At 50.0% G+C, this 11,849-nt stretch overlaps 4 protein-coding genes across 7 annotated transcripts; 3 read left to right on the top strand and 1 right to left on the bottom strand.

The window, feature by feature from the left end:
- Positions 1-68: 68 nt before the first annotated feature.
- PV06_04063 (guanine nucleotide-binding protein alpha-3 subunit) lies at positions 69-2,585 on the bottom strand. Its single transcript, XM_016404906.1, has 6 exons — positions 1,958-2,585; positions 1,553-1,898; positions 1,370-1,498; positions 1,187-1,316; positions 893-1,131; positions 69-840 (listed from the first exon to the last, which is right to left on the bottom strand). Exons 1-6 carry the CDS (start codon positions 2,085-2,087, stop codon positions 741-743), a joined length of 1,074 nt encoding a protein of 357 aa, XP_016265911.1. The 5' UTR covers positions 2,088-2,585; the 3' UTR covers positions 69-740.
- A 2,378-nt stretch (positions 2,586-4,963) lies between these two features.
- PV06_04062 (mitogen-activated protein kinase HOG1) lies at positions 4,964-7,748 on the top strand. 4 transcript variants are annotated; one of them, XM_016404902.1, is made up of 6 exons: positions 4,964-5,556; positions 5,609-5,656; positions 5,711-5,840; positions 5,889-5,932; positions 5,987-6,086; positions 6,153-7,748. In XM_016404902.1, exons 1-6 carry the CDS (start codon positions 5,501-5,503, stop codon positions 6,870-6,872), a joined length of 1,098 nt encoding a protein of 365 aa, XP_016265907.1. In that variant the 5' UTR covers positions 4,964-5,500; the 3' UTR covers positions 6,873-7,748. The 4 variants fall into 4 exon arrangements, with proteins under 4 accessions (XP_016265907.1, XP_016265910.1, XP_016265908.1 ...); XM_016404905.1 differs by having other exon boundaries at positions 5,609-5,840; XM_016404903.1 differs by having other exon boundaries at positions 4,964-5,656.
- A 325-nt stretch (positions 7,749-8,073) lies between these two features.
- On the top strand, positions 8,074-9,776 carry PV06_04061 (uncharacterized protein). Its single transcript, XM_016404901.1, has 6 exons — positions 8,074-8,292; positions 8,347-8,444; positions 8,491-8,522; positions 8,578-8,726; positions 8,807-9,396; positions 9,531-9,776. The coding sequence occupies exons 1-6, from the start codon at positions 8,190-8,192 to the stop codon at positions 9,669-9,671; spliced, it is 1,113 nt and encodes a 370-aa protein (XP_016265906.1). The 5' UTR covers positions 8,074-8,189; the 3' UTR covers positions 9,672-9,776.
- Positions 9,777-10,413: 637 nt separating this feature from the next.
- On the top strand, positions 10,414-11,637 carry PV06_04060 (uncharacterized protein; the record flags this gene model as incomplete). The annotated part of the gene is made up of 1 exon (XM_016404900.1): positions 10,414-11,637. The coding sequence occupies one exon, from the start codon at positions 10,414-10,416 to the stop codon at positions 11,635-11,637; it is 1,224 nt and encodes a 407-aa protein (XP_016265905.1).
- Positions 11,638-11,849: the final 212 nt, after the last annotated feature.

Below are 11,849 nucleotides of genomic sequence, written 5' to 3'. Positions count from 1 at the left end.
TCTTTGGCAAGGATTTACCATGCTGGAGTCTAGAGCGGATCGTGTATCACACCACTTCCAAGGAAGAGAAGCAAAGCATAAAGTGCACGCACGTTGAACTCATCAAGTAATTTCTGGGTCAAGAGCTGTCCTAGAACTAAATAATCCCCGAGGACCCAATTGTAAGGTGATCAGAATATCATGCATCTGCGTATATCAGTGTTGTTATTATGAGTACACGGCGATGTTTGCTCGCATTGTAGATGTCGTCCTCACTGCTTTCCAACCATCCGTCCTTGGGGTGATCTCGCTGGTGACATCGTCCCCCAAGGACCGAGAACATCACGGTGCTGCTGCAAACACAGCAGCATGAAGTCGTGTTCGCGCCAAATCCATTCCCTGTCCTTCTTATCTTCTTCTGAGGCCTGGGCCCGGCCACCCATCCGCACGTTTGCACGGAACCGGAGGCCAGGTCCACAAAACTGGTCACCTCGACCCCTTCCCACCGACTCGGGCGCAACAAAAGAAATGAACTCCCAAAAGTGGAACTTTTGCGGCAATAAAGTCAATACACAAGAAGGCTGACAATTCAACCCAACACCTGGTGCTAACCTGACAGGCGATAAGAGGGCTCCGAACTGTAGGAGTCCAAAGACACCGCACCCGCCCCGATCCATCATGACTCCCAATCATCATATGCCGCGCTTGACGCCAGAACAATGCACCCATCAGGAGGAAATGAAACGACTCGATCATGGCTTTCATAAAATCCCCGAATCTTTCAGGGCGTTTTGTAGGATTGTTTCCTTCACCGCAGCAAACACAAGGCGGATGTTCGTTGTATCGGTCGCCTGCGTGAGACTAGAGCCAGTCAGTTGGTTGCGTCTGTCTACCACGTCGACACTTGACTTACTGAGGGTAGAGATTCAGCTGGGCTCGATTCACTTGATTGAACCGCCAGAGAAGGTATTTTGCGGCACGGTTGACATCGTTGCCACCAGAATAATCCGGGAAATAATTTCCCAGAGGCGACCGGCCAAGTTTCTCTTTGAACAGGTCGACTTTGTTTAAGAAGAGAATTATACTCGTCCTCATGAACCATCTGGAATTGACCACCGAGTCGAAAAGAACAAGACTCTCCATCATGCGATTCTGGAAGAAGGTTAGTACATCACAGACATGTTGAAAATCTCCAATCGTGTTCTACCTGGTTCGATTCTTCTAGAAGCACTTGGTCGTATTCGCTCAACGCCACACAGAATATGATCGACGTGACGTTCTCGAAGCAGTGAATCCATTTCTTCCGCTCACTACGTTGGCCACCCACGTCAAACATGCTGGACAGGGTCAGTATGATAGCCAGCGGAGACAGGAGATGAGTGCGACGAACTGTATACTCAATTGACCCATGGTGAACCTGGTTTCATATATACCTGTCGTCTTCGTGCGTGCCCGGAGAACGTCGGCCTCATTTGGGATGTAGTCAGGGGCCGCTAAACGTCTGACCTCTTCGAAAAAGCTGTCTGGTGTAAGTCCAACTGACGGAGGATGGAAGAAGCTAAAGTCCACATACTAGGGTGCCGAGTCCATGAGGTAGAACTCGGCCTGTCTGTCCATCGTCTTTGACGAGGCTGGATCCTTCCAGATTGCTTCCACAGCATCTGCAGCCTTAGGGTCCAGAGGTGTATCGGGATCGGGATCCACATTATATTCCATGATGTAGTCGACATAATCCCTGACTGTTTGATCTTCTGGCTCGATTTCAAATTGCTGCATGGCCCCGACGAGCGCTTTCATGCAGTCGACCAAATTCTTGTATATTGTCAGTCGATATAGCGTCCTCTCTTCCTGCGTGTAGCCATTCTGGTGAATAATCTTCATCTGTTTCACAATCGTCGATTTGCCGCTCTCCCCAGACCCTGCGCGTTTGCATCAGTCACTGTTTCCCTTCCGCACGACCGATTGAGGTTGTACCTACCAAGCAGCAGAATTTTGCATTCTCTCCGTAACCGGCGCGAATCCTCCTCGAGTTTCTTGTCTATGGCCTGACTTCTCTTTTTCTGTTCGGAGTCCTCGTTGGACGCCTCTCTGCTTCCGCACGCACCCATTTCGAACGACTAGTACTGGTGACGAGGACAACGACGATGGAGGATCGAGGGTGGCTGCGCTGCAGATGCAGCGCAAGAAGCGACTGCAGCTGCTCGGAAACTTGATGGGACTATCTCCTGTGTTCCTTGCCACAGGGTTCGGCCAACAAGCGACGGATCGATGACGTTGAGGCCCGGCGAGGGCGTCGCGCAGCCTCTGTCAAAGAGGGAGGGGAATTCAAGAGCTTCGCGACCAGTTATGGTGGCTGTTGTCTTGGACTACATAGAGGGGCGGATGATGGTGAACAGGGTATTCGTAAACGAGACCGGGTGGTGGCTGTGGAGCTCAGATTCGGTAGGACGGCTCGTGTTGGGAGAAGGCTCGACTCGAGACTGGAACGAATAGTGACAAGATGGGAATGAAGATGGAAAGCTGCTAGATGGTGTCGTCGGGCGTGAAAGCACATATGCAGGTCAGTAGGCGCAACGAAGAGGGTGATGTTTAGTCGACAAGCTGGCTGACGAGAGAGGGAGAGAGAGAATTAACTAGCAGCAGTTTAGAGCGGAGTAGCCGAGAGCGGGAAAGCTATTGGGCCAGTGGATGATGCTGGCTGGCACGTTGTCTACCCAGGTTGGGGGGCATCTTGGTTGGTCAGGCAGACCTCGCCAGGTCTTTCTCTCGGCCTTTGATTGACGACTCGAATCTGTCTCGGATAAGGATTCAGCGAAGTTCGCCTTGGACTTCGGTCTAAAAGGGGAAGTGTATACGGCTGATCTTGCAGTAAGATATTGGTAGATGGATCATCACTTAAGATACCTCAGGTATTTACTGTACTAGATACTTGCATCTAGGTACCTACCTACCTAGGTAGGTCCTGACAACATGGAGTATGGAAGTAGTACCTAGTAATCCTTCCACCTGTAAGACCTACCTAAGATACCCTAGTAAGCACCTGCTAAACTGCGATATACTACGGAGTACCTGGGGTCAACGCCCTGACGCTGCCAGCCGTTTAGACAAGGAACTCTGTTCAAGACATGTTGCTCCTCAAGTACCGGCGCATCATCCCCTCACTGCTCGGTATGTTCTAGCATTTTGCTACAAGCACCTACCAAATTCCTTTCTCATGAGGTAAATTTGGATATCTGGAGTTGGCTTATCCTGCTATAGTCGCCCTACACAAGTACATACCTAGGGGGAGATACATACATGTTATAAATAGCCCGGAGCCCTAAAGACACCCATCTTCTTCATGGCTGGCTGCTCCCAGTCCAAATCCCCATATCTGTCCGTCTGGTCTCTGGCGGGTGAAACAGCCACATGAGAGCGAAAGCCTCAATTTCTCCAACACCAGACATTTATTCGCCCGTCAGTGCAGAAAATCGCTCAGTGGCTGATTGCTTTTGCTCACTGCAACCTGCAAAAGATCTGCAGCCAAGTTGCAGTGGGCAAAAGCAATGTTTTCCTCCACCTTTCGAGTGCTACAGTGTTTCTTAGCTGCTTGCGCGTCTGTGTATACACGGCCGCTCGAATGTCAGGGCCCGCGACTACATGTTAATTGTTTGGGTCTCTTTTTACTCCCCCAAGACCAAGGACTTTGATGCCTTGAAGCCTTGAGTCTTCAGAATCGTCACGCAGGGCTTGCGCCTAGACATGGGTTTCGAAGAATCGAACTGGTACTAGAACTAGGCCAAGGTGAGGTTGCAGTGATTGACATGCGCCAACAACCTTGAAGAACACTGGCAACATGATAGCCTAGCAGCAATCAATCAATCAAATCTATCAGTACGACTCGAGTCCTTGTGCCGCCAAAAGGAAAATCGAGAACTGAGCTTATCGATGCCTCTACCACGTGGAAGGTGACCGGCCACGAGCCCCAAACAACCCTTTGCTCCACAGCAACCATGTTTTTGTAGAAGACGTTTACTGCAGAAACGGCGGCTATCCCTGGGCTGATCGAGAAGACAACCTGCCAATGTCCACCCGTCACTTCATGCAGTCATCAGAATGAGTGCACAATCTACCGCAGCCTCATCGATCGACCAGTACTTCGGAATAGAGGATGATCGAGTTCGCACTCTAGTTACTCCGTACACAAAATCAATAAATGTACGGGTAAAGAGTTAGCGCGGGTGTGTAAGGGGGCTTTGTCAGCAGTAGCCTGAAGTGTACAGCCACCGAGCCTGTGATACTCGTACCAGTTGGGCCGATACCTCGTACAGTAAGCTGTGGTTGGAGTCCTCAGGAACCAACACCACTGGGCCGGCGCTATAGACCACAAGCAGCAAGCATGGTGAGGTCATCACTGAATAAGACATGCAAAACCGTGCTGCAAGAGGACAAAGGCGGTTTTGGAGACGGAAAAACTGGAAAAAGCCAGACCAAAAGTCTTGTTTGGTCGATGTAACAATCGTGAAGATCCAACCTGCTGTCTTTGGTCCGACGGATCGGTGACACCGAGTAAGCGTAACTCATATTCTGGGAGTTGTTGGTAGAGAAAAATTGCTCTGGTGGGATGTTTTCTCCGGGCTTCATCAGTGCACTTGGAGTGGTTGGGGATACCTACCTACCTACCTTACTGTACTGCACTGGCCAACACATTTTCAGGTACCTTCTAGGTAGGCAGGAAGGTACTATTGATACGGAGTAATAATAATTGATGTTCACCGCGACTCGTTTCGGGCATCCTGATTCTCCTGAATATACGGAGTAGGCCTCTTTGAGGCAGTCTGGGTGGCACTGGCCCCAAATGCTTCGCTTATGCCACAGAAGTGGGCGAAACATGGATTTTCGTACAATACAGTCTAGTAAACAGCGATGGAGGGGCAATTGGATCGATGCTCATTCAAAACAACTTGCTGTAAGGTGCATATTGTAAGCTGCCGTTCGAGGCTGTCCTCGTTTCAATCACTCTTCTTGTTCGGTCTAGGTAGAGACCGCCATCCACATTGACTCGTTCCCTCCGCGTCTTCACCTTCATCCTCATCATCCTTTTCTTTCCGAGTCATTCGGTCCATCACGATTGTTGCACCCCTGCCGCCTTAGTAACCATCGCGCCGCAAAGTCTCATTGCCCCACGCAAATCAACCGCATCCCATTCACTCACATCCAGCAGCCCAAGTCAATCTTGCCGCTGTCACCTTTCACAACCTTTCACAACCTTGGCCTCTCCGACCGTGTGCCAGTCCTTTTTGCGACCTGCACCATTCTGATCTCGCCTCAGCACGACCACGACCACGATCCTCCGCGCCTCTGATCCTCTTCCCTACCGTTGGTTTATCGTCGCCTAGCTGATCGCTCCACAACCGCCGATCCTCAGTAAATATTCACTCTTCGTCTGCGATCTCTCCGCCATCGCCGACCGACCGCGAGACTCCTAATACCTCACCCCCATCAGCACACCGACCAAGACAAGACCGCATCGTTGATCAACATGGCGGAATTCGTGCGAGCCCAGATCTTTGGCACAACCTTTGAAATCACTAGCAGGTACATGAAATGACTACATTGAGGCAAAAGAGATGGTCTAACTAGGTACAAGATACACTGATTTGCAGCCCGTGGGCATGGGAGCTTTCGGTCTGGTTTGGTAACGATTCTTTGCACCAGAAGCTTCTCACCGTGGTTGCTGACGCCTTGCCAGTTCTGCGAAAGATCAACTCACAGGTCAAGCCGTAGCTGTGAAGAAGATCATGAAGCCTTTCTCGACACCTGTCCTCGCAAAGCGTACATATCGAGAGCTCAAACTGTTGAAGCATCTTCGACATGAGAACGTGAGTCGACGGTGCTGTTCTTGCCTAGCCGATTCCTAACAACGTCAGGTCATCTCTCTCAGCGACATCTTCATCTCTCCCCTCGAGGATATGTATGTTTCACCTACCGCCTTTCACACCACTTTACCTTTCTGACCCATATCAAGCTACTTCGTGACCGAACTGTTGGGGACCGACCTCCACCGATTACTGACATCCAGACCTCTGGAGAAGCAGTTCATCCAATACTTTCTTTATCAAATCTTGGTAGGCTACAGGTCCCGGAACATCTATCCGATTGCTGTTATCAAGGTCTGACGGGATTACATGTAGCGAGGTTTGAAATACGTTCATTCCGCCGGCGTTGTCCACAGAGACTTGAAACCTAGTAACATTCTGGTCAACGAGAATTGCGACTTGAAAATCTGCGACTTTGGCCTGGCCAGAATTCAAGATCCTCAGATGACCGGCTATGTGTCCACACGCTACTATCGAGCACCTGAAATTATGCTTACCTGGCAAAAGTACGACGTCGAGGTCGATATTTGGAGTGCCGGCTGCATTTTTGCCGAGATGTTAGAAGGAAAGCCGCTCTTCCCAGGCAAAGACCACGTCAACCAGTTCTCCATCATCACCGAGCTACTTGGCACCCCTCCCCAGGATGTCATTGAAACCATTTGCAGTGAGAACACGCTGAGATTTGTCCAGTCCCTGCCCAAGAGAGAGCGACAACCCCTGAGCTCAAAATTCAAGAATGCCGATCCCCTCGCCATTGACCTCCTGGAAGACATGCTGGTTTTTGACCCGAAAACAAGAGTTTCGGCAGAGCAAGCCCTGGAACACGAATATCTCTCACCTTATCACGACCCAACCGATGAGCCTGTAGCAGATGAAAAGTTCGACTGGTCATTCAACGATGCCGATCTACCCGTTGACACGTGGAAAATCATGATGTACTCGGAGATTCTGGACTATCACAATGTGGACAATCCAGACAATGGTGGCATGTCTATCGAGCAAGCACAAGCCGTAAATGGCCAGACAGTCCAGTAATTATGTCCACGACCTGAAGTCTATCAACAAGAAAGGATGCCACCGCGGCGCATCCAGTTCTCACGTGTCGTTATGTGCCTATCAGAATAATTTCAGGGAAGCTTCTTGAACGCGGATCGCATCTGAGGATATGCGTGGGGTTTTTCGATTTCAGACACATGACGATATGGGTTAGCGTCTCTGCATGACATAGTCGGCCGAATGTGAACTGGCGGGTATGGTTGGGACACACGGCCAAGTACGAATAGGAACCTGCTCCGAAAGAGGAAATACAGTAATAGCTTCGACAGTTGGTCACCTAGGCCTTCCAGAACATGAGTCGGGTCGATGGGCGTGGCATTCCGAGCGCCCAAAATGGTCCGATACCAAAGTCGACTTGCTAGCGATATAGGGCTTTGCCTACGATCCTGGTTGGACTTCTTGAATGGCGCTGTTGTGGCAAATAGACATTATGAGTTATGTTTCCCATTGATTGCACCGATCCCGACTAGATTGCGTTGTCCTTTGCCTCGAATGCCACGATCACGGGCTTGTCAATGTTCCCTAGTGAGATGAAGAAGGCCGGCCACAAAGCCCGTGACAACAACAACAACAACACGGCCATGACACCATCAATGGGAGCTGGATGACCGGGTTCACTAGGTTTTCTCGTTGTGAATGCAGCTATCGGGGGACCTTTTACCCATTGCAACAAAACAAGTCGCTGAGATGCTGATCCTCGGTGGTCTGATTAGAGGTGTTCAAGGAGTGTCCAGGATGAGGATAGATGAAAGTCAAGGCTGGTAGAGGCTAGTCAGTAACTTGGATGCACATCTAGGTAACTACCCACTCGTGAGTAGAGGATAGCTATCAGTTAATTCTGTAAAGCTCATGCGGGCCATTGACATTCAGTTTCACGGACACATGGTCAAAGATTCGTCCGCACCAGGCGCATAAAGTACCTTGGACCTCGGCAACAAGATGGATGTGGTTCTCATGGATTGGAAATACGCTTCGAGCCAATCTTGGTCGACGTCTCCAGGCCAGATCATTTTGTTCGAGCCTTTTCTGCACCTGTTTCGGTGGTCGGTCACGGTCTAAACTTGTCCAATGGTCGAGACTTACTGACTCCCATAGCGCGTGTCAGGTTAGTTCAGACGAGAACAAGCTCACTCACAATCACCACCTGTTTGGTGTCAGATTCAAAAAATCAGTCGTCACCGTTCTATTCTTTAGATTACGACTTGGGGAATACTGGCCAACACCTCGACTCATTCTTCGCCATCTATCCTGAATTTCTGAAAGAATCCGCAGTCAACAGTATCGCCAGCGTGAAACATGTCGACACTCCCTCCTACTCCTGGCCAGGTGGCCTCCACACCGATCAGTCAGTTGTCGCTTCTGGAGAAGCTAGACCTTTTCCCAGCTGTTTTGTCGGTTTGTTCGTGCTCACTTTCGGCCATCGTAGCTCTTGTTCTGACGCGCCATATCACAGTGGGTTCGGTCTTCTACACGGCGGCGACAAGCCCATTTCGGGGCGAATCCGGGGCATATACCTATGGACAGCATTTGAGCGCCGCTCTCGTGCGGAAGGTCGGTCAGTCTTGGACAGGGTGTGAACTCTCGCTGACCACCGAAGCTGGTTTTGAGGCTCAGCACTCGACAGCTGCAGTAGGGATCTAGTGCGAGAACATGTGGTTTCCCCCATCCGTTGACGTTCTTTCAGGTACATCAATGAACCGTTTGGCAAAGTCTACGAGAAATGGGCAAGGAGCATCGGGATCCAGCCCGAGTTTGTGACCCTGAAGTCAGGCTGCAAGGCCTTTTGGATGGGTGATTACAAAAGGGCGAAGCACATTGTCGTCTACTTCCACGGTACGTACAGCGAAACTCCGAGCGAGAATGATATTCGGGAGGGAGAGACGTTCGCTGACTGGACAAAAAACTCATTGTAGGGGGAGGATTTTCACTCGATGGCGACGACACTCACCTGAAATTCTGGCACGGTGTCCAAAAGACTCTCGAGGAGAGCGGAGACCATGTGGCTTTCTTCTTTCTCGAGTACACCCTGGTTCCTCACGCGACGTACCCCACCCAGATCATCGAGGCCGTTGAAGCCGTCAACTATGTGAGGACCGAATTGCAACGGCCCGCCTCCGAGATCATTCTTGGGGGTGACTCTGCCGGAGGCAACCTGTGTCTGGCCGTCTTGTCCCATGCGATGCACCCGAGCGGCGAATTTCCCGACCTTGCCCTTGGCGAGGGAGACAAATTCAAGGCCATCGTGCTCGTCGCCCCTTGGACGACCTTTGACGTCAATTGGCCGAGCAGCGAGAGATGCAAGAACAAGGACATTGTCAGCACCTGGGCTGCCGATATGTGGTCGAATGCTTACATGGCGGGAAAACCACAAAGTCCCTACTCGGAGGCTCTTGAAGTATCTGCCGACTGGTGGAAAGACCCCAAAGTTGAACATGTCTTGTGCGTTGCAGGCAAAGATGAGATGTTGGTCGACGCTATTGATGCTTGGGTGGAAAAGTACAAGGTAACAAAGGCCTCTCTCTCTCTCTCGCATTACACCGGAGCAGATCATATCAGTTCTTCTCACCCCTCCCCCCCGCTCTTTTTTTTAACCAAATCGATCAACTGACTGCTTTTGCTGCTTGTTTTGATCAATAGTCCGTCAACCCCGGCGGCATCACCTACGTCGTAGGAGCACATGAAACACACATTGCTCCAATCTCGAATATACGCTGGGGCATGACAGCCGAAACCGAACAGGGTAAGGCGATCAAGTCTTGGATGAAGGCGAAATTGTGAAGCTAGCTTCCACTTGGGGAGTGGAATCCATCTCAGGGCCGAGAGCAGAACGTTGGGGCTGCCAGGTTACGATATCAGAAGAAGGTGAGGAGGTCAAGAGTTATAGGATTGTAATAAATTGTGTTATTTTTTGTTCATCAGTTGGTTCTTGTCTTGTCTGGGGCTGCAAAGCCTTACAATTCACGACACCGACTGGAGTGACAGGGCTTCACCTCACTCACATCTATATTAGTCCCATGTCCATCTCATACCTACCTTTCGATTGCCTTGTGTCTTTTCTCAAAGAGTCAACAAGATCCCAGCGGCGTTTGATTGCCTGTTGACTGACCGAACTACACTCCAGCATCACCACCTGTGTATAAGCGGTGGCGTCGCAAACAGTGATCTTTCCAGAATTCACCCAGAACAGTCTGGGTGAAGCTGAGTGGTGCTACACAAGTAGCGATGAAGAGCCTGGTGTATGTGATTTACGTTTGGTTTCTATATGATCGACTGTCACTCCCCCTTTCAAACGAATGAATTGACTTACAATAAGGTCTTTCGTCTTCTCAGAGTCATCATCAAGAACTTTTCCCAGGGTCGAATCCCCTTATTCTGCTTCTTCATCAAGGAAAATCCTCACGTTGCCTGGGACAATGTTCGGACCCCGGCAATGATTTTTCCTTCTCGAATGTCTATCTTTAGTCGTCAGGGACGACGTGACACTGCGGCAACAACTGCAACCGCAACGTCCCCCGGTATGATGGACAATGTCCGATCGGTGGCAACCACACTATTCAAACAAAGGCAGAGTATCGATTCGGTATTGGGGTTGAAAAATCGCGGTCGTATAAACCAAAACCGATCAATGTTGTCCCTTTCGGATGTACAATCCAAGAGTCCTGGCAGAATCGATCTTGGAGAACTCGACGATCATGACGACCACAATAGACAAGAAGCTCAAAAACTTGTGTCGGACATGACGGAGTTTGGATTAAGGACTAGAAGAAGAAAAGAGTGTAGAATCAGTCCGCCAGTACCCCCTCGACCTTTGAAACCCTTGTTCCATCGGACATTACTTGAAGAAGAACAATACTCCGTGAAAAGGTTGGGAGATGTCGACAAGGACAAAAGAGGTAATGCATTCTCACGAATACAACCCGACGGTTGGCTCAAAGTCCTACCCAAGAAGTGGGTCGAGGATGAATTCAGCAGCAGCAGCAGCAGTGACGACGACGACGACGACAATGTTATTGTTCGAGGGGGCATTGACCGCCAGCGAATGGCAAGTCAGAGTCAGAGTCAGAGTACATACAGCCAAGACGAAATACCATCAAACCTCAACGCGGGTAATGATGAACTCTTGGTATCAGCAACCGCGCAAAAGTGCGAGGTCTGTAGGTGTCGCCTACAGAACGATGACTCCGACTACGATGATGAAAACCATGCCGACAACAATTTCGATAATAATGATGTAGTGGTAGGAGTGGTGGAACAAGATCTACTACGTCCGGCACCACTGCGTCTACGTCTACGACAACGACAAGGAAGTCCTGGGAGTGATGTAGCATTCGAGGACCACCGTGTGGTCAAAGAACAGAATGAAGGAGGACTCGAAGATCATGACTTTACGAGTTTTGCGACGTCTCACATTTTATCCTCAAGGGCAAACTTATCATGTACCCCTGAACGCGGCAGAGTGGACAATCGATCCGAGAGGGACGAGGACTCTGTTTTGGATGATGACATTGACGAACTACTCGATCTGTACCTGTACTCGTGTGAGGGAGAGAGTCACACCTGCGGACAAACAAGGCGTAGCATGAATGGAGAGCGACCATCCAAGGCCTCCGGACTCGGATCAAATGTCGATGAACAAATACCCACAATGCAAAGTCCAAGATGTAACAAAGGCTTACTTAACAGTACTCGTTCCCCAACGGCGGTGGTTACATTCCTGGACGAGGAAGGGCAGACGTGGATATAATTGGACAGTAACCCCAAAAATAAGAACTCGATATCTACCATACCGAGATAGACCAAAAAGAAAGGGACATGAACACAGCCAGGTCGGAACAGCTCTATTACTTATCCAAGAAGAGGATTTTGCAAATGATGTTCATTCCAGCTTACAGTAAGCAGTGGTAGAAATCGATCCATCTTACAGCATGGCATGGCATGACATGGCATGAAGCACCA

Source organism: Exophiala oligosperma (assembly GCF_000835515.1).
Source record: "Exophiala oligosperma strain CBS 72588 unplaced genomic scaffold supercont1.3, whole genome shotgun sequence".
Lineage (NCBI taxonomy): Eukaryota > Fungi > Ascomycota > Eurotiomycetes > Chaetothyriales > Herpotrichiellaceae > Exophiala > Exophiala oligosperma.
The sequence above is the reverse complement of the archived record's forward strand: the minus strand, read 5'-3'. Positions and strand labels throughout refer to the sequence as shown.

Coding starts and splice junctions, on each gene's coding strand:
- PV06_04063 (XM_016404906.1), bottom strand. CDS start 2,087: ATGGGTGCGTGCGGAAGCAGAGAGGCGTCCAACGAGGACTCCGAACAG. Junction 1,899..1,957: donor ATGCAAAATTCTGCTGCTTG/GTAGGTACAACC, acceptor GCAAACGCGCAG/GGTCTGGGGAGAGCGGCAAA. Junction 1,317..1,369: donor ATGGGTCAATTGAGTATACA/GTTCGTCGCACT, acceptor GACCCTGTCCAG/CATGTTTGACGTGGGTGGCC.
- PV06_04062 (XM_016404902.1), top strand. CDS start 5,501: ATGGCGGAATTCGTGCGAGCCCAGATCTTTGGCACAACCTTTGAAATC. Junction 5,933..5,986: donor ATCTCTCCCCTCGAGGATAT/GTATGTTTCACC, acceptor ACCCATATCAAG/CTACTTCGTGACCGAACTGT. Junction 6,087..6,152: donor ACTTTCTTTATCAAATCTTG/GTAGGCTACAGG, acceptor GATTACATGTAG/CGAGGTTTGAAATACGTTCA.
- PV06_04061 (XM_016404901.1), top strand. CDS start 8,190: ATGTCGACACTCCCTCCTACTCCTGGCCAGGTGGCCTCCACACCGATC. Junction 8,293..8,346: donor CCCAGCTGTTTTGTCGGTTT/GTTCGTGCTCAC, acceptor GCCATATCACAG/TGGGTTCGGTCTTCTACACG. Junction 8,523..8,577: donor CTCAGCACTCGACAGCTGCA/GTAGGGATCTAG, acceptor ACGTTCTTTCAG/GTACATCAATGAACCGTTTG.